Below are 22,195 nucleotides of genomic sequence, written 5' to 3'. Positions count from 1 at the left end.
TTTATGTGGTGTTGATTGTGAAAACACGTCCTTATTTAAGAGTAGGAAAGGATATGTCAACAAGGAGAGACCATCTGTAAGAAAGAAGAAGAGGTAATAATATTTATGTTCTTTATATAGTTTTGATTCATAGAAATTATTGAGGAAATATAAGGATGGTCATGGCAGTTGACATGATTATGAATTGATTTTAATTATTATGGGGTGGCACATGAACCTTTAACCCTGCAACATCTTCTAGAAATATTAGTCTTATTTATTTATATCTGTAATTATTCTTTTCACCAGTTCACAGTAGACATATTGTTTAGTCAGTTAATATCATGGCTTTTGTGTGAGACAGGTAAATAAAGCACTTATTTTGGCAAAACAATTTCTAAGAGTAATGACTTGAGGCTACTTATATCACAATTATGTACAATTATGCAATATCCACATAAAAATGATACTATATCCTAACAACAGAGCAGGACCCAAAATTGACCCTTGTGGTACACCACAGCTGAAGTTAGCAGATATGAACCTACCTGCTGCAAGGTAAACTGATCAGAAAGATCTAAAATTGTTAATGACCGGACCAGTTATTGCAAGGTACAGTAGTTCATGACATGATCAAGTAAACTACTGACATCCAGAGTGACTATATTGTTGCACTGAGGTCCAGTTGGACTAAAATGGTAAGCTCGCCCCTTGCAATAAGCTTTACAATGATCAACACTTTCTATGATAAATTGTAGAGGTGTCAATCCACTCAAACTCAGTAACTATGTATTTTCACCAGTAGCCTACCACTCAGGCAAAACTGGTCAGTTCCAACAGTACTCTTTGGTTTCTGGGGGTCGGGGCAAATGAGCGTCTATGTATGCGGTGTGCACAGTTTTCGATTGGAATTTGGAGGCAACTGTATACACAACAGTAAGGCCCCTTTTTCGCAGCAGACATGTTGTTTTGTTATAGTATGAAAACCACAGACATTATAACATTAATTATGGCTTGTTTCTATTGTGTCCCAGTAACTGAACAGACTGACCAGAATTCATAGTTAAATGTAGGTTAGGAAAAAAAAAATCAAAAAAATTAACCACTGGCATGTCTGAAGAGAAAACAGAATACACAGTTTTTGTTTTTGTTTTCTTTATTGTTGTTTATTCAGTTATTTTAAAGAATATATTTACTAATGGTGCAAACACAACTGAAGTTATATAGTCTACCACCTTTTTAATTTCTCACTATCAGTTGAAGTTGCCATTGCTATGCTATAGGTGTATGGGATTAGATTTGTGTCATAAGAATTGAACAAAATCTCCCAGGCATCAGACAAAAAAATAATTGAAAATGAATAAAAATAAATTGAAAGCAAAAAATGACCTCAAAGGCAAAACTTACAATAAAACTTTTGTGGTCACTTTTTTCAGTTTTGCTGTGTAATTTTTCAGTTTCAGTTCTGACACAAAGGGCACGTGGGCGGGTGTTACAGGGCTGCGGCTCATTAGCCAATTACTTTTGAAGGGGACATATCAGACCATTGAAACTGAAAAATTCTGAACTGAAACTGAAAAGTTCAACAGTGAAACTAAAAAATTAAGCTGCGTGACGACAAAAGATTTACCTGTCAGTGAAAGAAAAGTGAAGAATATTGTAATCAAATATTTCACTCTTGAATCAAAAAAGTTTTGCATTATTTTTCACTTTCATTCCTTTTTTCTTTTTTTTTTGTTTGTTTGTTTTGATTCTTAGGAGATTTTTTTTCAATTAATAATTATGACCCACATTTTATCCCATATAGGTGTGACCACCGGGCGTCATCATCGCTACAGTTGATTGGTGGTTTGCGGCTGCGTCCGCATGGCAACCGTGAGCTGTGTACAAGAAATGAGATAGAAGGGAGCTTTCTGGAAACGTTGAACGGGATCACAACAGCAAAACCAGCTTCCTCCCCTCCCCTCCGTAGACAAGGTTACATTTGGAGATCGCAGACGGCGTGGAGCGGCTTTAATGCGGCGTGTTGTTGGCGCAGACTGACAGGTCAGGAGTTGGCATGCATTCACGGTGGCGTGTTAGCGTCACACAATGTGGTGTTGCACGATATCCTTCATATTGGAGAGAAAATTAATGACATCGTTGGCTGTTGTCCTGCATGTGTGTCCACATTGAGCTGCTGCTGTGTGTGTGTGTGTGTGTGTGTGTGTGTGTGTGTGTGTGTGTGTGTACGCTATGTCTGCTCAGATAAATAAGGTGTGTCTGAGCGCAGATAAAGTGCTGAGGCCGCAGACCCGCTGTCACATCCAGGAGTCAGGACCGGTGCTGGATGTTGTTTCTGTGTGCGGGGAGGGACAGGGCGGTGTCACCGGCTGCTCTGCCTCCAGCACACACACACACACACACACTGAGCCATCACTGCTTTCTCCATGCACATAGAGACACAGGCCATGCATCATGCGTCATGAAGAGCCTTTTGCACCTTAAATGTACTGTAGCCTTTATGATGTTGCAGTGATTCACCATTTACACGCCTGAACAAAAGAACTGCATCCTAATATGTATTATGATTATCATCAAACTATAAACCTTTATAGGAATATTATTGTGGTACCATATAAAATATCAAGTACAATAACCATTTCCAGTGCTCACTATAGAATCCAAACAAATCTCTTAAGGCTTCTCTACAGAAACATCACAGAAATACTAAAGTTTGGTGATAGTAGGCCACGGGAGAGTATAATAAATTTACTTAACTAATACTATAATATAGGCTCTTGTAGAAATGAATTATAGATGATAACATTTAGAACGTCAGGTCAATGTAGATACTGAGAAACCAGACACACTTGACATCCCTGTAGGAATATTAAAGTGACTGCTATAAACGTACATGCCAGCGGGTATCAATGTGGAATAGAAGTGTGCATGAGTATTTGTCAATGTTTATATCATTAACATTGATTTTAAACTGTTAAGCTGTCTGGTTACCCTGCCCTCTGGTTTCTCACACTTCTTTGTCTACACAATGATAGATAATGCTGAAATGCTGTATGAAAAACCTGCTTTGTATTAATTTTTAGTCAACAAATTACTTACCTGCCACAACTTCAGTGTCTCCTGTATCCAACAAAGAGCTTTGTTTTTGCTTTTTTTCAAAAACGTATGCGCACATACAGTAGATTTAGAGCCAGGCAACAACAACTTACATGAAAATAATGATACTGATGTGAGATTTCCGTAATTATTATCTCTAAGCTGTAACTATGACCGTGTTTCTACATGCCTAAAGAATGTTTGTTGGCTCCACAAATCAATTTAATCTTTATTTTTGGATGTAACAACAAGCTGGACAGTTTTAATATTCAGAGAAGTAGCATTTTTCTTAAACTGTGGACAACTTTAGAGCCAGTGTGCAAGCAACAGATTATGAACTACAAGCATAAGCATTTTAGGTATATTTTTATAATGAAAATAACGATTAGCTGCAGCTCTTTGTGTGACTTCTCTAGCAACATGCCTGTCTTCCCATACCTCTGAATGTATTCCAGCCAGCTGTAAGCTGCCACCACAGACCTGTAATCATGACGGCAGAGGAGACGATCAACATCAAGGAGGCAGAGGTGATCAAGCTGATCCTGGATTTCCTCAACTCCAGGAAGCTGCACATCAGCATGCTGGCCTTAGAGAAAGAGAGCGGCGTCATCAATGGACTTTATTCTGATGACATGCTCTTCCTCAGGTATGACAGTACAGCAGACTCATACTGTATGACAATTTTACATACGGTTGTCGTGGTCAGAGCTTCTCCAGATGCAGAGGTATTGATCAGGAATCGTGTGTTTACATCATTGTTGACAGACCTGATATTGGTGTTGGGGTTGGCTGCAGGCTTTTTCTTTGGCATTTTTAACTGTTCATTTACTGCTGTCAACAGGCAACTCATTCTGGACGGCCAGTGGGAGGAAGTGATGCAGTTTATTCAGCCTTTAGAAGGAATGGACAAGTTTGACAAGAGAAGGTGAGAGAAGCAATGTAGGAGTATTATTATTATTTAAAATCTGAAAGTTTAAGGAGCCATTGAAGGACAGCTCGTGTGAAATAGTCCCTTTATTAAATTTTGTTTTCTTGATGCATTATAAGAAGAACATGAGGTCTAATTGAAATGTTTCCCATTGAGTTAAAGTTTTCATTTGCCTGGGAATTGTCTTTAATTTCACTGCTACTGTGCTGATTATTGGTCTAAATTTCAAGTACAATATTAATTATGGAAGGATGATTCACTGGTGACTGGGCTGGATTTGCCAATAAAGCTGTGAGCCTGAGAACTAAATCAGGTCAAATCCCAGTACTATAGTGGCATGATCATGTCAAATTAGTGACAGCTTCTATTTCTCATCAACCTCCAAACAATTGTAGTCTCAACATAAATGAAGAATGGTTTTAAACTCAGTTCTCCAACCTAGTTAAATAACAGTTTATCAAAATAATTCAACCCCAGAAAGGCCACATGGAGTTTAATCAAGTCAACTGATTCAATTCAGTTCAATATAAACTACATTTCTTAATACAGATATTTGTGTTTCCAGGTTCCGCTACATCATTCTGAAGCAGAAGTTTCTTGAAGCTCTGTGTGTAAATAACGCCATGTCTGCTGCTGAAGACCCTCAGAATGTATGTATATATTTAGAACATTTGTATAAAGTATAAAGGAAAAGGTTATCATTGCAGCCAAATACTCACCAGTCCTGTATGAATTATCTGTGATCTCCAGCTGGAGCTCACCATGAAGGAGGCAGTCAAGTGCCTCCACAATCTGGAGGAGTTCTGTCCATCCAAAGAGGACTACAGCAAGCTGTGTCTCCTCCTCACGCTGCCACGCCTCACCCACCACGCCGAGTTCAAAGACTGGCACCCGAGCACGGCGCGCGTCCACTGCTTTGACGAGGCCTGCACTATGGTAGCTGAATTCATTCCAGCGGACAGGAAGCTGAGCGAGGCTGGATTCAGGGCGAGCGGGAACCGTCTCTTCCAACTGCTCATCAAAGGGATCCTTTATGAGTGCTGTGTTGAGTTCTGTCAGGTAATGTGACCCCTAAATTTTTAAAAGGTTACAAGGAATCTGCATTGGCTGCTCATATTGCAGTAAAAGGGTCTTGAACTTGGTGGCACCTCTACAAACTTCTATACTTATACAAGTTTTGAAACTTCCTGTGTGTGATTGCACTCTTACATTCATTTCAGAACCATCAAGGTTCCCACAAAAACACAATAATGTGAGTCTTAGTTGATGGTCTTAACCACACTGTTTCTGTTTTGCAGAGTAAAGCAACTGGTGAGGAGATCACAGAGGGCGAGGTGTTGCTCGGTGTGGATGTGCTCTGCGGGAACGGCTGTGATGAACTGGATTTGTCGCTGCTCTCCTGGCTGCAAAACCTCTCTCCCGGTGCCTTCTCATGCGCCTTCCAGCAGAAAACGCTCAACATCCACGTGGACCGGCTGGTGAAGCCCAGCAAGGCTGGCTATGCCGACCTCCTCACGCCCTTAATCAACCGCCTATCCCCCTGCCCTACCTCGCCCTTCCACCAGAGGCCTCATTCAGCCGACACCTACATGTCCAGATCCCTCAACCCAGCTCTGGACGGCCTGTCCCACGGCCTGGCAGCCCAGGACAAGAGAGGGATGGAGGCAAATATGAAGTCTGCCCTCAGTCGGAGCCTAGTGGAAAATAATGTGCATCAGCAGGATGATTCACCTGAGAGGTAAGAGTCAGAGAAGACCTGTGACACAGGATTTGTGTTTGATGTGCTGTCATAGCACACCTTCACTTAAAACTATAATGTCCCTGCATCACTGCACAGCAAACTGTATTTTCCTGTGAGTTACTTTCTAGCAATCATTTATCTTTCACAAATCTAAGCCACCTGAGTCTTAAAAAACATCATCACAGCAACATATAAATTGATCTGATAGTTTAACAAATGCTACAGTATTCTTAATATATCAATTACATGAATAATTCAAATTCAAAGATAGGAAAGCTAGACAGAGAGCTGATATCTGTACTTACCTACAATCATCTATGTGATTAAAAATATTTACATATAACATTATACTCATAAACCCCAAAACATAATTGCTTCTTAACTTGACTTCAGAAGTGAATTAATTGGCTAAATTATTTGGCGATCACCTGATTAATCCTTGATTACCAGCAAATAATCAATGAGATTACACACACACACATAATTATTCTCATTTTCACAAAGTTCATTGACTATGAGCTTTGACTTATTCACTGGTGTTTGCTAATTAACAAAACCCTATAAAACTACTTACATCTACTTCTACATATTAATATTTCTGTGAAAATTAAACTGTACGTCACCTTGATGTTTTGTCTTCCATGGAGGACTGAAATCAAAACAACCATTTTTTGCGCTGTCATCTGGGGTTTTATATACATTCACTGTTTAAGTTTTCTATTAGATTTTTTTACCTGCCATTTCACTTCAGCTCAATCTGAGCTTAAATTAATCGGTTGTATCACATTTTCCTGACTGTAGGAAGCATCCACAGGGGCTGGATGGCCCCAACACCACACGCACCCCTCTGACTCCTGGAAGAGATGGTGGTGCAGCCTGCGGCACAGAAACAAATGAGGTAATAAGAACTGCAGACTAAAAGCAGTGCCTTATGGTTTAAACATTATAGACCTTAGATAAACCATAGAACGATGATGAGCACAAAGACGTTTCAGGCAAGGAGGAATGGAGGTTCTCACCTTTGGTTGCTTAGGCTGAATTGGTTTCATGAATCTTATGAAGTCAGTAAAAACAAATAGCCAGGGTTATCTGTCTGGTCTCTTGAGTCAAAGTCTGTCTTCCCCCCATAGTCATTACTCCAGATTTAAAAGATTTAGAATAGATCCCCTCTGAACCCCTGAACCACATCGTCTCAATACCTCTACTGCCTCATAAATCTATCCCCAATTCTCTGCCACACCTGTCCACGGGACACTCACACCCTGCTGCCCCTGTCACCCTGGGTGGAGGTCATGGACAGAGGAGGCAGATAATCTGGTTTGATGTGCGGTCACACCCAAGATGGCCCGCTCGCCTCCATCATCGCTCATCTTTATGCATCGCAGTTCCCATCCACATGAGCAAAGCGTCTTGATATTGGATGTTTTGTGTGTGTATGTGTGTGTGTATGTGTGTGTGTGTATGAAAAGTGGTGAGATGAGATGAAGGGAGATATACTGTAGACCCGCTGGATATGATGAGGCCCTTGAAAACTTTTTATGGGGTTGATAATGGAGGACGAGGCCTTGGGAGTTGAAGAGTTGTAAGTAGTGTGTGTGTGCGTGTGCGTGTGTGTGTGTGTGTGTGTGTGTGTGTGTGTGGTAAAGAGCACTGCCAAGCTTTGAAGCAGAGTATACTGAAAGGCAATACTAACTAAGTAATAATTCAGGTTACAGGGTAAAGCAAATGATATCAGAATATTGCTTCAATATTGCTTTGTGTGCATGTGTCTGTTTGTCCAGCGGCATGACTCCACAGAGCACATACAGGAGTATTACAGGCAGCGACTCCGCGTGCAACAGCATCTGGAGCAGAAGCAGCAGCAGAGGCAGCTTTACCAGCAGATGCTGCTGGAGGGAGGAGTGAAGCCTCAAGACGGAGCCCAACACAACCTCACTGAGACCTTCCTCAGCAGGTAAGAAAGTGGCAAAATTAATTAATCTGGACAGTTGCAGGGAAGTTATAATTGGGATATTTAGAGCTGTAATTAACGATTACTTTCATCACTCATTAGTGCAGATTAATTTCTTGATCAGTCATTAATCAATTGGTCTGTAAATGGAAAATATTCATGTTTGAGAAGCTGGAACCATGTAATTTTGGGCATTTGTGCTTTAAAAAATTACTTTAAGCAAACATGATGCCCCCTTGTGGCTAAATATGGAAAATAAATATGTCTGTCTACATTGCTTTTTTTCAAAATTAAGCAAACTTATCACATAAAGAATCCACAATAACCCAAATTATTAATATCGTCAGACCACCAGCTGTTTCTGTTTATACCCATATTTTTTAATAATCATTCATTTTTGCCTTCCCAGTCTGATAAAGAGTAGTTTTCCTAAATTAAAGGGGATTTAAAACAATTCAAGATTTATATATAGATAGAAAATTTCATCATTCAATCACCTTAAGGGCACTCAGGGTTGATATTTCAGGAGATACATGGAATGAGAATCTGTTAAGTGGAAATTCTTTAATTAATAGCAGATATCAGCTAATGCAATACAAGGTTTCAGGCTTCGTTTCTCTGTTTGTTGAGACACAGATATCTGGTTTTTGTGTCTAGATCCATTCAGAAGTTGGAAGAGATGAATGTGGGCATCGACCACCGAGGAGATGAGGTGATGACACATCTGGGCCAGCAGTGCAACGGAGTGAAGAATAACAGCAGCAGTTCTAGTCCCAGGACCTCCAACACCCGCCACACACCAGACACCGGGCTGCCAAGAGAAAAACAAGGCGGGGTAAGCAGCAGCACCCCGTTAAGGACTGGGAGCCATGGCTTGCCGTCCCTCGGCGAGTCCCCGGTACCTACCAGTCAGAGGTAAGACCCTGCTGAGTTTCTGGTCATGTAGTGAATAATATCACTCCAAAACATTAACTTCTGAAAAAACAGTCTCATATTTGGTTTGAGTTTTAATAAGATATCACACGGCCAATTTAGAATAATGCTCAATAATTATATAATTTGATGTCACTAGTTATCTTAAAGCTGTCAGCCAAAAGTAATCACACTTCATTTTGATTTAATATTGATCAGTATGTATGAAACATGTTATTCTTGTGTTGCTCTGCAGCAAAATTCAGCTTTCTATTGATCATCTTTCTATGATTATGAAAAACTATGTCCAATAGTTATCTATGAAAAATGTTATGAGCCATGTTGTCAGATTTTTGATTTGCAAGTAGGTTGCACAGGTTTATAATTAATGTGTGTGTGTGTGTGTGTGTGTGTGTGTGTGTGTGTGTGTGTGTGTGTGTGTGCATCTATTGTGAACACTAGTGCTGAGAAGATCAGAGGGCCTGGTGCAACAGTTCAAGATGACTCCGGCTGTTCTGCGACACGTAGCGCAGCACAAGAGGTACAGCAAACTCACCACCAAAAATACCTGTCCAAGCTGGTGAAAATAAAATACAAAAAAAAATCTTGTCTGACCTGAATTTACTAAGGATAATTTTTCTGATCTTTGTTGTACAGCCAGGGAAGTCCAAGACACTGTTTGTCAAAGTGAGCACACTGGAGGACACGCAGGCGGTGCGTGCAGTGGCCTTCCATCCCTCTGGCTCACTCTATGCTGTCGGCTCCAACTCCAAAACCCTGAGAGTGTGCGCCTACCCCGACACACCGACTGCCAGGTACGAGCCATTTACATGACATATTCTTAAAACATGATATATCATTTGTCTATATAGGTCATAGATAATGGCTCAACGGAAAGTGTGTGTTGGAAAATTTGGTCATGCAAGGATAATCTTGACAGGCCAAAATGTGTTAACTTATGGTGGCTGTATGGTGATTATTATTATTTTAAATGTGCACACAGGTACACTGAGGATTTGTGCATCTTGGCAGCAATTTTGAACATGTGTTTTTGCTGACAGATTAATGTGCATGTCACTGCCATATTCTTAAAAGAAGAAGAATGTTGTTTTGTTTTGACAAAAATCAGAAAGGTGGCTGAATTAATTGTCTGAGCTTGACCAGAAGTTGCTTTTTTTTCCCCCCTAAAGATTTCATAGCATTTTAGATCTTCTGCCTTCCATCATAGTTCCTAATCTGTATTTTATTGACTCGCTCAGTGGTTCTGGTGCAGTCAAGCAGCCGGTGGTACGCTTCAGGAGGAACAAACACCATAAGGGCTCAATCTACTGTGTAGCCTGGAGCCACTGTGGACAACTGTTGGCCACTGGCTCCAATGATAAATACGTCAAGGTCCTGCCTTTCAATGCAGACAGCTGCAATGCCACAGGTACTATTTTATGTGCTTTAGTTTGCATGTGATGAGTAATTCCCTTCCACTCGCCTTATACAGGACATATCTATGTATGAATGATCATTGAGAGTAGCAGTTTTGTGTAACTTCTGTTTTATGTTTCTATCACCTACCTCAGTCCTTCTCGCCTTCACTGCTTCCTACTCGCGCAACTACCCATGAGCGCTTTGTGTGTCCAAAAATATGTTGTTTGTTAAAAATCCATCAGTATCACATTTTTCTACCTTGTTGCTGTTTTGATTTGGTAAAACTTGATGGTGCTTCAGAAATCCAGAACAAGTGGAATACAGGTTCAAGTCTCCTGATATTGAGGTGCATGTAACCCTCTATGTCTCCACCCCAAATGTGTGCTCTGATTCAGGCCCAGATCTGGAGTTCAGCATGCATGATGGTACCATCAGGGACCTGGCCTTCATGGAGGGCCCTGAGAGTGGAGGATCCATATTGATCAGTGCCGGGGCCGGAGACTGCAACATCTACACCACTGACTGTCAGAGAGGACAGGGCCTTCACGCCCTGAGTGGACACACTGGTACGCCTAGAACAGCTCTTTCCATGAAATTAAAAAAAAAAAAAATGTCTAGGGGTTTGAAAACAGTTTTTTATGTATCAGAAAGGGATTATCAGCAATCACATGACTTTCATAAATCTAAATAAACCATTTTTTCTAAATTGTTCCCTGATGAGACACTACCACTGAACTTTTAAGACCACAAGATCATTTTAATCACAGAACCAGAGCGTGTAAACACAACGATTCAGTACAGTATAATACATATTTATGACTTTACTATTGTTTGAACAGGTCACATTCTGACTCTATATACATGGGGAGGGTGGATGATCGCCTCTGGCTCCCAGGACAAGACCGTCCGTTTCTGGGACCTGCGGGTGCCCAGCTGTGTGCGGGTGGTGGGCACAACCCTGCATGGCACAGGTGAGTCACCTCTTGACTTTCATGGTGGGAAATAAACACTAACAGACAGGTAAATAGTGAACTCGGTAAACACAGGCTTTATTCTTGGTAAGCAAAGATGCTGAGTCAATACATTTTCCTTCATTTGGCTGAAAATCACTTGTACTACATTACAGGTTGGTGCTTGAAATTTGCAGCGAAATTTTCTGGATCTGAACTAAAGCTCATCTTTTATTCCTTGTTCACCTGCAAATCTAGCATGCAAATCTTCAAGTGAGATAAAAGAGTCCCTTGTTCTCTTGTTCTCAAGTTTAAATCTTAGGTAGATCAGCTGGTATAGCGGGCAGTTTTAAACTGCACCCAATCATAGCAAACATTTTTATTACCACTTTGGCTCACACAGGAAGTGCAGTGGCGTCAGTGGCGGTGGATCCCAGCGGCCGCCTGCTGGCCACCGGTCAGGAGGACAGCACCTGCATGTTGTACGACATCAGAGGAGGCCGCATAGTCCAGACATACTGCCCCCACAGCAGTGACATTCGCTCAGTGCGCTTCTCACCCGGAGCCCATCATCTCCTCACTGGATCCTACGACAACAAAATCATCATCAGTGACCTGCAAGGTAGCATCTTCTTTATAAACAGAGACAGAAACGAAATACAGATACACCCCACTCTCCCTCACTCAAAGTACTTTTGAACAGTGCTAACAACATGGAAATCAACATAAATATATAAATCAGCTGCATCAAGCTGGATCAGACTGAGTCAGGAGATTGCAATCAAATAAATCTGCATGGAGGGAAAAAAAGCACATGCTACATTTTGTTTAGTAAAAACAACCACAGTTCTGTAATTCGGACATTGCACAGTTCTGTAAGTAGCTTAATACAATGATCCACTGCAAACTGAACTGACAAGAATGAATAATTGGGAAAATTGGATGACTCCACAGTTCTGTTGTCCACAGTAATTGTTATCCCCTCCTCCTCTCACAACCACAAATGACACATCACCATACAACAAAGAGTACCAGTCAAAAGTGTGGAAGCACTTTCTCATTCAAGGGAATGGGAAGGTGTGTCCAAACATTTGACCGGTATTGTACTCTGAATTACCAAAATGTCAATTTGAAAAAAATAATTGATTTTGTGTCTTCTTACCTTCACATAATTTATTCAGCTTTCCCTCCATAATGGTCCCTTTTTTATCGACATTAAGATTTACAACTGTCACTGTTTGTTTGTCTCCATCCATACGTCTCATGTTCCAAGTTAAATCATTTCAGAAGATGTTTGTCTGCATGTGTAATCAATTTGTTATTCTAAAATTTACTTTGAAAGGCAATTAGATGCTGTCAAAATACACATGTAAATGTATTTATTGACTTTAATTGTGCCAGTAGTGATCCATGAGAACAGAAACACATTTGTTCCTCAAGTGTTACTTTTAAGCACCATCAGTTTAAGTGGTGAAACTCCATTTATAACTAATATAAGTAAGGATTAATGCAACTACAGTTATTAATGCAACATAATGCTTCTAGATTTAAGAGTTTGATGCCACTTTCTGCCAACCCTGTATGATATGTACGTAATTTTTTTTCTCTGACCCCAGGCGACCTAACAAAGCCACTCCCTCAGACGGTGGCAGGGGAACACTGGGACAAGGTGATCCAGTGTAGGTGGCACCCACATGACCGAACCTTCCTCTCCTCCTCTGCGGATCGAACTGTGGTCCTCTGGGCGTCAGGGCCCTGAAATACTCACCAGAGAAACACTGGTTACCAACAACAAAAGCACAGACAAGACAAGATGTGACATACACCCCGGCATGGGATGACAAACTGCTGCGGGGTGCGTGTGTGTTTGTGCGTGTATGCACACATACTGCGTGAATTAAGCTGTTTATATGTTGTTCAGTTTAAAGTGAGTGTGCATATGTGTGTGTGTGTATATAAACTGTGAGACAGACATGTTTTTAGGTGAAAATCCAATCACTTTAAAGATGACAGTCTATACATGGTAATGTGTGTGTGTGTGTGTGTGTGTGTGTTTGAATACTACTGTATATGTTGGTGTGAATCTGTGCCTGTGTGTGTGTGTTTAAGCAAACATTGCATTCTGGAAATATGTATATGGCTTTGCAGTTTGAGTGTAAAAAGTGAAAAATGAATTAAAGGACCAGTGTGTAAAATTTAGGGGGATCAATCAGCAGAATTAGAATATAATATTCATAAGTACGTTTTAATTAGTGTATAATCACCTGAAAATAAGAATTGTTGTATTTTTGTTACATTAGAATGAGCCCTTTATTTCTACAGAGGTTTCCACAGAGCCCGCCATCTTGCACCGCCATGTTTCTACGCTAGCTCAGAACAGACAAACCAAACACTGGCTCTAGAAAGGGCCCTCTGCGTTTTCTACTAGTTTTGCGACCATTGGTTCTCCTATATGCTTGGAAGGGGAGGGTGAAGGGAGTTGTATCCAGTTGGTTGCAATCTGTAGCCTCACCACTAGATGCCACTAAATCTTACACACTGGCCCTTTAAAGGGAAATTAAAAGAGCCTTTTGAAAATGCCATAAAAAGAGGAAACAGAGATATTTTAGTGTCAATGTTTCTATTCAGAATTCATGTGAAGTTAAATACTGCAATATTTAGGGTGTTATGTGTTTGCTTAATACTTTTCTGCTTCTAGCTTTAGAGCATAAAGATTAAATGGCAAAGATGTAGTTAGAACATAGCGGCGACCCATAATGCCTGTATTACAAGGCATGAGAAAGTTCACTGCAAGCACATTTTCAAGTTAGTTTAGTTCTTTTTGTCACAATACCAAAATTCATACTTGAGTCAGAAGGAGTTGTAAAATGGAGAGGTCAGTGGAGAAGAGATGTAGTTTTTGGTGAAACATTTCAACAAAAAATGTATTCAAAACACTAATGTTTGTACAGTAGGTGATGTCATGGTTGATAATAGTGGTAACTCCTCAGTCTTCACTGAAGGCAGTGACTTGGACTCCTTATGTTGTGGAAAGAAGCCACATTTGGTTATGCATAACATAATGTGCCTTTTTGTAACATTTGTAGAGATTTTTGGATGTGTGGATTAACTGAGAGATTTATTTATTTATTTGCAACTTTGTCTTAATATTTTTCCATATGCCTTGTCATGTGTACATTTTTGTAATGTCACTGTTATATAGAAAATGATCACCCATCTGCATTTGTGCACACTTTTATGAATTCTTAATGTTTTTTTTTTTTCCCTACATCTGTTATTACTGAAAAACCATCTGTGCAATAGAGAGTAATAAGAGCTTTACACTAATGTTGAAACTGCATTATGTTCAGGTTTGGTATTTGAGTGGTGAACAAAGTGATTTGCAGATCTGTCATAAACAAACAATTTCAGTGTTGAGTTTCACACAAACTAAATGGATAAATTGCAACATGGGAATTAATAAATGTTGGGTTGTTTTTTTTAGGAACCCGTTTTTGTGAATAATAAACAGATTGAGGGAAATTGAGCACAGTGAAAGCGAAGCACAACACAGTGCAGTTGTAAAAAGTGAGGGCAGGAGGAACAGCAGTTGTGGTAAGAGCTCCTCATGTCACATTACAAATGAGGTGATGATGCATGCAGTTGTTTCCCATGAAGCAACTTTTTTTAAACAGACATACAGAGGACGGGTTCATGAGAACAGATGGCTCCTGATGAAGTTTTGGGATGTAGTGTAAAATTTAAAATGGAACTGATTAATCTATTGTAACCAAACAGTCACTATCTCCTGATAAAAATGAGTAAAGGATTGATAAAAAAAAAATGTTTGCAGAATAAAGTTAAGACAGTAGTATTGGTGCACTTTATAGGAATGATGCTGTACTGTAGTGTGAATTGACAAATCTGGTTACATCATGACATGTTTATGAGTAAGAAGGATGTGATTTTTACTGACTGATGGACATGTGAGACAAGAGGGTGTGGCAGAGAGAATGTATGTGATAGGTTATCTATTCCATTGGTACTACAAACTCCACCAGGCCTAAGAGAAGTGGACGGAAATTCATCTTGGTACTATATGTGCTTTAACAATTTGAACCCTAATTCCTCTTAATTGTACCCTTGTATAGCTATAAAGTTACATTAAACATTTTTCACACCCTGTTGTACAACATATGTTCCAGATGTCTTCATCATGGTGTGTGGTTCACAATGACATATTCAGTGTTACTGAATATTCAAGGACAATGACTTGAACCTCTGTGGGTTTCAACAATGTGTAATGATTGATTGATTGATTGATTGATTGCCAAAGGGTCAATAGAATAAAATAATAAAATAGTGACTGTCTGATACCACATGTTGTTGTTGAAGTTGCATAAATAAGTTGACTGATGGAATAAAGATGCAAAGTGCCATCAAATGTGTTAAGCTGTTGTGTGTGTGTGTGTGTGTTTTGCCTGAAACACCCACACATTAAAATGGCATGTGTTTAAATTTTTCTAATGATTCTGCTGCATGTGAGGACCACACGTGTGCACACTGGTAGGTGCAAGTTACACACAGCTGCACACACATACATGTGTAGTGCAGGCCATACACAGAATCACTTTCCGCCCGCTTTTCCTATATTGCCTGTGTATTGGAGGACTGTCACTCAGCTACTTTTGAGATAACATGAAAAAATTTGAAGGAATAAGAGAAGCTCATGGAGAACATAAAGAGCAAGCGCAAGAGCTTAGAGAGAAATACGGTTGATAGAGGGATGAAGGTAACTGCAGAGAAGAGAGTGGGGGGAGGATTTACCATCACTCACATGCTGCGCTCGATCATTCCCTCTTTTGTGAGGTGGACAATGAGAGCCAGGGGTACAGGGCTTAAAAAGGATACGCTCACTGTTACAGCCAGCAACCCTGGAGAGACACCAACCAAGCCAGAGGTATCAGAAAAAAACTTGGACTTTCATAGAACCTGTAGTTTCTGTACTTTCTCAGGATGATACTATTTTCTGCGAGGGTTCAAAAGGCAACAGCTTAAAAACCTGCTTTTGGAGAAGAAGCTGAACTACTAAGAGAATGAAGAGAGGACGTTTGGAGATCTGTGCTTCTGTGTCTAGAAAAAAAGATTTTTACAGCTTAAAAACTGGGCGGGAAACCCCAGCATTTGTTTATCTTTCTTGACAAAACTGAACAGTCTTTGGAATTGAAATTTACAGATGTCATTTTGATGCGATTTTGCAAAAAAATTTTTTTTTTTTTTTTGGAGATCTGCTGCAACACTGCAGCGAGTTGAAATCTGTGTATGAAATCATTGGTTTCTGCCTGGTTGACAGAGAGCAACAGTGCTGACAGTTCAGTTGTTCAGTATTGGAAGATTAGTATGTGGTGCAGGGAGGGGAATTAGTGGTGAACAATGGCTCTGAACTGCCCAATAGGCAATCTTATTGTCATACAGCTGTTCTGGGTCAAGTACTTTGCTGGCTTCGACCAATTTGACAGCGTTTTGAAGAATGACTCTGTTTCTTATCTGACGTGAGGACATGTCTGATTGAATTTGAGAGTAAATGCCTTTATTATTATATTGCTTCATGAGGATCTTGTGTTAATACTTCTAAAACAAAAAATGACTTGTTTTTAAACTGTTACATTAGTTTCTTCTAGTGGTGGACATCTCATTTTGGAGTATTTACCAGTTTAAAAGATGTGGTAAATCTATTCTATGCAGTCTAAAACTTCAGTGAGCATCTTCACATAAACTGGCTCAGATATTAAAAGAAAGGCAGCAGGTTTGCGTTTTTTAATGGAGATATCAGGCCTTTCATTACAGATGTCTGGTTAATTTAGGCCTGCAGTACGTCCAGGAGGCTCAGTAACTTTAGGATTATCATGACCACTCTGACCTACAGTAATTGAGCTGATTTTCAGAGAGAATAGATGAGCATAGGTGTGCTGCTGATCCATTTAGGACATCCACATAGGCTATAGGTCATCATGAGCATGTGGTGTAAATTATCTACCTTTTCCCATCTTTCCTGAACAGTTGCTGCATGTTTAGGAGGACAGTACTTCCCTCAGCTTCTCCACGATGCTGTATACTCTAGCAGGAGGAGGCACGCTGTGCGGTTTGGCTGCCCTCGTGCTCCTCATCGTTTCTACAGCAACGGACTTCTGGATGCAGTATCGATACTCGGGTAGCTCAGCCAATCAGGGGCTTTGGAGGTTCTGCATCAACCACAAATGCCATGCCCATACCATAACTGTAGGTGAGTACATCAGAGGTGGCAATTGGATAAACTAAAGTTCTCATAAATGCCAACATGTTTGTGACTTAAGCTACCACTATCTGATATTTTGTGCCGATACCTCTACTACTATCCAATTAGTTATTTCTTTCAGTACTTCTAGTGAATTCACCAGTATGTGTGGATATTCTAAGTTGGCTTGGTATCTGATGTGTATTGCCTCTGAATAATCTTCTTGTCTGCAGCCTTCTGGGATGCGACTCGGGCCTTTATGTTGCTGGCGGTGCTGAGCTGCTTTGCTGGCGTGGTGCTCGGCCTGAGCGCTTTCACTAATGGCACCAAGAACAGGAGGGTCCGTACAGGAGGCATCGCTCTGGTCCTCTCAGGTAACACACAGAATGTCAGGAAGGCAAACCTGGTGTTTAAAGGACAGGCTCACAATATTTTTGCGCAGAATGAGGACTGTGGATTTTGTTCCCCATCTCTTCCACTGGTAGATGGTTAGGAGGGGATCTTTTAATGGCCAGTATGAACCAGAGGAATGATTACAGCAAGCAAAAACTGTTTCAATGTACATGTAGGCATGTGAGTATTATTTTAAGACAGACTGGAAAAAATGTGAAGCTAACCTTTAACCTTTACAGACTGTTCATGTTCTGACCCTTCACACTATCCCCTCATAATTAGTCTCTATACCAAATTTCTGAACCGCAAATCTTTTTTCCATTCATATATACCTTAGCAGTCATTAATAAATGAATGATAAATCCTTAATTAAGCTTTCAGAGAGCACATCATACTATATCATGGTCCAATGTTACATAAAAATGTGTATCAACTGCACAAAAATTTTTAAAAAGTTGAAATTTTTGTATGTTCTCAGTCACTTTAGGAGAAGTCATAAAATGTCAGGCTAAATGAAATGTGTTTCGGGTGTTTTTACTGCTATCATATATAAAAATAAGTCAAACTTGACCTGAACAGTATGTAAGAGTTAAGAGAGAGTGTCCTGTAAATTTATCCCGTAGATTTGTTCCAGATTTATCTGATTATAAACTGATTATAGACTTCTTGACAGCAGAGTGTTAAGAAATAAAATCAGCAGTTTTTACATAAACATATTACTATAATTTACATTTTCCTGTATTACACTGTTCAGCCTGTCTGGGACATATCTGGGATGAAAATAGGACCTTTAAATGGAAACTACCATAAATACAATGCGGTGAACATAAAATACGTACAGGCAAGTTGTATGGGTTGAGAAGTGAGCTAATTATATGAAATAAATTTAACCTGATCCTCCATTCTCAGGTTTTCTTGCTCTGTTGGCTCTTGCAATTTACACCGGAGTGACTGTCACTTTCTTTGGCAAACGCTTCTTGGACTGGCGCTTCTCCTGGTCCTACATCATAGGTTGGGTGGCCATAATTTTGGCTTTTGCAGCAGGTATTTATTCTATTTCATTTATTTTAGGAGCACAGGTATGTTTTTTGTGAGTGAACTGTGGGACCTGTAGTCACTGTCAGCACACTGGATAACATCATCCAAAAGACTTTAGAGTCTATCAATAATCTGAGGCGAATGATGTTACAGCTGAGCTACAAACCTCAATACTTTTTTGGTCCCCACCAAAATGTGTTTCATGGGACAAAAACTGTCAAATACTGAAAGTTGGCATTGAAGTTTTAGTTACATTCATAATCTTGTTTACATATTTTTTGATCTACTTCCTGATTTGAATCAAGATTTTGCCAATATTTGACCGTATTCTGTAAAATATTCTAAAGTAATATATACAATAGAACATTTTATCTGTAAAATACAGTAAATATTTGTATTTTTACAATTGTAAAATACAATGTTTCTTTTAAGTGTTTCATGTCAAAACAGATCTGTTGTTAAAACACAAATGAGCAAAAATCAATAGTTTTTTTTAAGCGAATTTCAGATCATCCGTTTTTTTTTAACTTCAATAGTGTGGTTTGCATTTCCTTTCTTGACATAAAATGATAATTATGAAGAATGGAACGTTTTTTTAAATTGTATTTGGAAATCACTGCAATACTTAACTTTCAGACAAAATAAAGACTTCTTCGGTTCACTTCTTCTTGTAGGTGTGTTCCAGCTCTGTGCTTACCAGCGGACCACTGCAGAACCTGCTCCTACAAGTGCCCAAGAGAGCTGAACAACATGAACACACTGATTAGCACGAAGACTGTTGTAATGGATGTACTGCTGCTTTTGAGTATCTAGAATAAATAGAAATCATGGACTCTTGTGTGGTTTTTCTGACAACAAAAAATATCTTGACCCCAACAGTTAGGAAAATTTTCACTTTTTTTTTCTCTTTCTAGCACATCAGTTTTGACACATTACATTACACCACAGCAAATGCTCTCGTATCTTGTCATACCCAGGATAGAACCCCTACAACAAATCATTTGTTTGGCCATTGATCATTTTATGAAATAATTTCATCGTAATACTACTTTTAATTTGTGTGAATGAGCTACCGTTGATTTGAGGACATCTAAGAACCTGTAAAACTCCTGGGGTTGTGTGTGTCTAAGTGTCTAACACTGGTGTTATGCTGCAATGTCAGTATGTAAGATTATCCACTAGATGATGCTCTTGTGCAATATACAGAAGGCACAATACACCACTGCTGGATGAAAGCATGTGTGTCACAAAGTTCACTTTACTCACGCTCTCTTATCTGCGCTCACCAATAATGTTTCTAAATGCTGGTTATTGAACGGCTCCATTAGCCTGCTCGTTATCAGCTATGAGCATGTTCACATTAATGAGGCGCAGTTTGGCCAAATTGAGGAGACAAGATTCAATTATTGATCCCTTTGGGGAACTAAATTGCAACAGCAAATAGTAATATTTACTGATATTAAACATATCAGAATCTGTTTATTAGCCAAGTATGCAACCATACAGAGATTGTGTCTTGGGGTTTGCTCCCAAAAACGCAACAAAGAATAATAAAAATAGAACAAAAATAAGGTAATAATACTGATGAAATGTTAAAATTAAATTATAAATGTAAAATCTATTTACAGAAGGGAATAATAATAGTTTTGCATATATACAGTGGGGTCTAAAAGTCTGAGAACACATTGAAAATAATATTTTTATATAATATTTTCAAGTTAACCTGGAAATAATCAGAAAGTTTGAGGAGTCAGAAACATTTTAAAACACAAGAAGTTTATGACATATAAAATGAATAACAAATATTTCAGATTCTGCACTATTTCTAGGTCTGTAATCAAATTTAATCAAATTTGTGTTATCGACCAATTAACTCCTTTGCACAAGAGGTCAGATTTCCTTGAGTTGTATCCTTTCCATTGATTTAGATTTGATCTACTCTTCAGAGACTCCCTCAAGTAACTCAACTTGCAGCCGATGTTCAGCTGTTATAAATGTGGCTGTGCCTCAATTTATCAGCAGATCATTGCTAACTAAGTAGCGTTGTGATAGTGGGAAACTACGTGAAAGTGTCATAAGTCAAATTGTTATTCTAAGTAAAGAGGGGCTTTTTCTGAAATCATGGCTAGACTAAAGGTTTCTAGAAGGCAGTGCAGGAAACTCTAAAATGCTTTGCAGAAACTGAGTCAGTTGTATCCATTTTGCCTACTCTGGAGTTGGACACCTGCACTGAATTGACTACACCCAGACCAAGGAAGAGTACCACTCCATTCTTCAGAGACATGCTTTACCCTCTGCTTTGTATCTTTGTGGAGAAGGATTCAGACAGCAGCAGGATAATGACCCCAAACTCACCTCAAGCTTTGCAAGAACTACCTGAAGACAAAAGAAGATCAAGGAGTCCTGATTGTCATGGACTTTCTTCCACAGTCACCTGGGCTCAACTCCACTGAACATTTATGGGGGCACTTGAAGACTGAGAAAGCCAAGCATTCTGTGATATAACAAGAAGCTCTTTGGCACATTGTCAAATCATGCAGGGATAACACGGTTCATCAGGTTTTGCATAAACTTGTGGAGTCGATGCCAGCTCGAGTTCATGTTGTCATTAAAGCAAAAGCAGGACATAGCAAATACTGAGCTATTCTGAAATTCATGTACATTTTTCAAAGATTCAACTTTTCACTCAAATTGTTAAACTGATATTATCATTTGTAATGAAAAAAGAAATAGTATTACATTCTCAACAAATATTAAGTATCCTGACTCCTGACTGCTCTCAGACTTTTGGACCCCAAAATATATACAGTATATACACACACACATATATATACACACACACAGAGACAGAGAGAGAGAGAGAGAGAGAGAGAGAGAGAGAGAGAGAGAGAGAGAGAGAGAGAGAGAGAGAGAGAGAGAGAGAGAGAGAGAGAGAGAGAGAGAGAACTCTCTCTCTCTCTCGTTCATTTGAGAGAGAGAGAGAGAGAGAGAGAGAGAGAGAGAGAGAGAGAGAGAGAGAGAGAGAGAGAGAGAGAGAGAGAGAGAGAGATATTAGAATATATAGAATCTAAGCACACCTGCAGATTGATTAAAAAAGCAGCTGGTTATATATGTGTTAAAGGGGAACTGTTAACTTTACTCCACAGATTTTATACATCAGTTTTATGTCTTGGGGAATAACGTAACGTTACTACTGCATGTGTGGAAAAAAGTTTTATAAAACCCTTTTGTGGCTCCAGACGGAGCCGCATGAAGTCTCATAAATAACCTCAGTTGGGGTTGAAGACTAGGCCTACAAATCTGAAAAAGATCTGGAGTGATTCGAGGTGAGTTGCATTGTGGGCAATGTTGGCGCTAGACAAGGAAGATGAATACATAAAATATCTACGTAGTTATCTCTGGTTCTGCTACAGTTTTGATCCTTTGTGTTAAACTGTCGACCGTGAGTCCGACAATGTTACAGCAGTACAATGCTATTCAATGTATTCTTTTAAAACATACAGAGTTTTTTTATGAGGTTGACACGTAGGCC

The 22,195-nt window shown here is 39.5% G+C and overlaps 2 protein-coding genes across 3 annotated transcripts; both read left to right on the top strand.

Moving 5' to 3' along the window:
- The first annotated feature begins 1,481 nt into the window (after nt 1–1,481).
- On the top strand, nt 1,482–14,743 carry LOC137187649 (WD repeat-containing protein 47-like). 2 transcript variants are annotated; one of them, XM_067596708.1, is made up of 17 exons: nt 1,482–1,611; nt 1,787–2,025; nt 3,534–3,724; nt 3,920–4,003; nt 4,572–4,656; nt 4,757–5,065; nt 5,305–5,744; nt 6,549–6,645; nt 7,529–7,701; nt 8,356–8,613; nt 9,073–9,151; nt 9,268–9,425; nt 9,870–10,039; nt 10,425–10,595; nt 10,869–11,000; nt 11,383–11,601; nt 12,596–14,743. In XM_067596708.1, exons 3-17 carry the CDS (start codon nt 3,567–3,569, stop codon nt 12,736–12,738), a joined length of 2,676 nt encoding a protein of 891 aa, XP_067452809.1. In that variant the 5' UTR covers nt 1,482–1,611; nt 1,787–2,025; nt 3,534–3,566; the 3' UTR covers nt 12,739–14,743. The 2 variants fall into 2 exon arrangements, with proteins under 2 accessions (XP_067452809.1, XP_067452810.1); XM_067596709.1 differs by having other exon boundaries at nt 1,482–1,626.
- Nucleotides 14,744–15,674: 931 nt separating this feature from the next.
- On the top strand, nt 15,675–19,495 carry lim2.2 (lens intrinsic membrane protein 2.2). Its single transcript, XM_067598100.1, has 5 exons — nt 15,675–15,918; nt 17,019–17,241; nt 17,466–17,606; nt 18,535–18,669; nt 19,338–19,495. The coding sequence occupies exons 2-5, from the start codon at nt 17,064–17,066 to the stop codon at nt 19,406–19,408; spliced, it is 525 nt and encodes a 174-aa protein (XP_067454201.1). The 5' UTR covers nt 15,675–15,918; nt 17,019–17,063; the 3' UTR covers nt 19,409–19,495.
- The last annotated feature ends 2,700 nt before the right edge of the window (nt 19,496–22,195 follow it).

This window comes from Thunnus thynnus, chromosome 8 (genome assembly GCF_963924715.1).
Source record: "Thunnus thynnus chromosome 8, fThuThy2.1, whole genome shotgun sequence".
Lineage (NCBI taxonomy): Eukaryota > Metazoa > Chordata > Actinopteri > Scombriformes > Scombridae > Thunnus > Thunnus thynnus.
Note: the sequence above shows the minus strand (reverse complement) of the source record. Positions and strands in the feature narration are given on the sequence as shown.

Coding starts and splice junctions, on each gene's coding strand:
- LOC137187649 (XM_067596708.1), top strand. CDS start 3,567: ATGACGGCAGAGGAGACGATCAACATCAAGGAGGCAGAGGTGATCAAG. Junction 9,426..9,869: donor CCCGACACACCGACTGCCAG/GTACGAGCCATT, acceptor TGACTCGCTCAG/TGGTTCTGGTGCAGTCAAGC. Junction 11,602..12,595: donor CATCATCAGTGACCTGCAAG/GTAGCATCTTCT, acceptor CTCTGACCCCAG/GCGACCTAACAAAGCCACTC.
- lim2.2 (XM_067598100.1), top strand. CDS start 17,064: ATGCTGTATACTCTAGCAGGAGGAGGCACGCTGTGCGGTTTGGCTGCC. Junction 17,242..17,465: donor TGCCCATACCATAACTGTAG/GTGAGTACATCA, acceptor TCTTGTCTGCAG/CCTTCTGGGATGCGACTCGG. Junction 18,670..19,337: donor AATTTTGGCTTTTGCAGCAG/GTATTTATTCTA, acceptor TTCTTCTTGTAG/GTGTGTTCCAGCTCTGTGCT.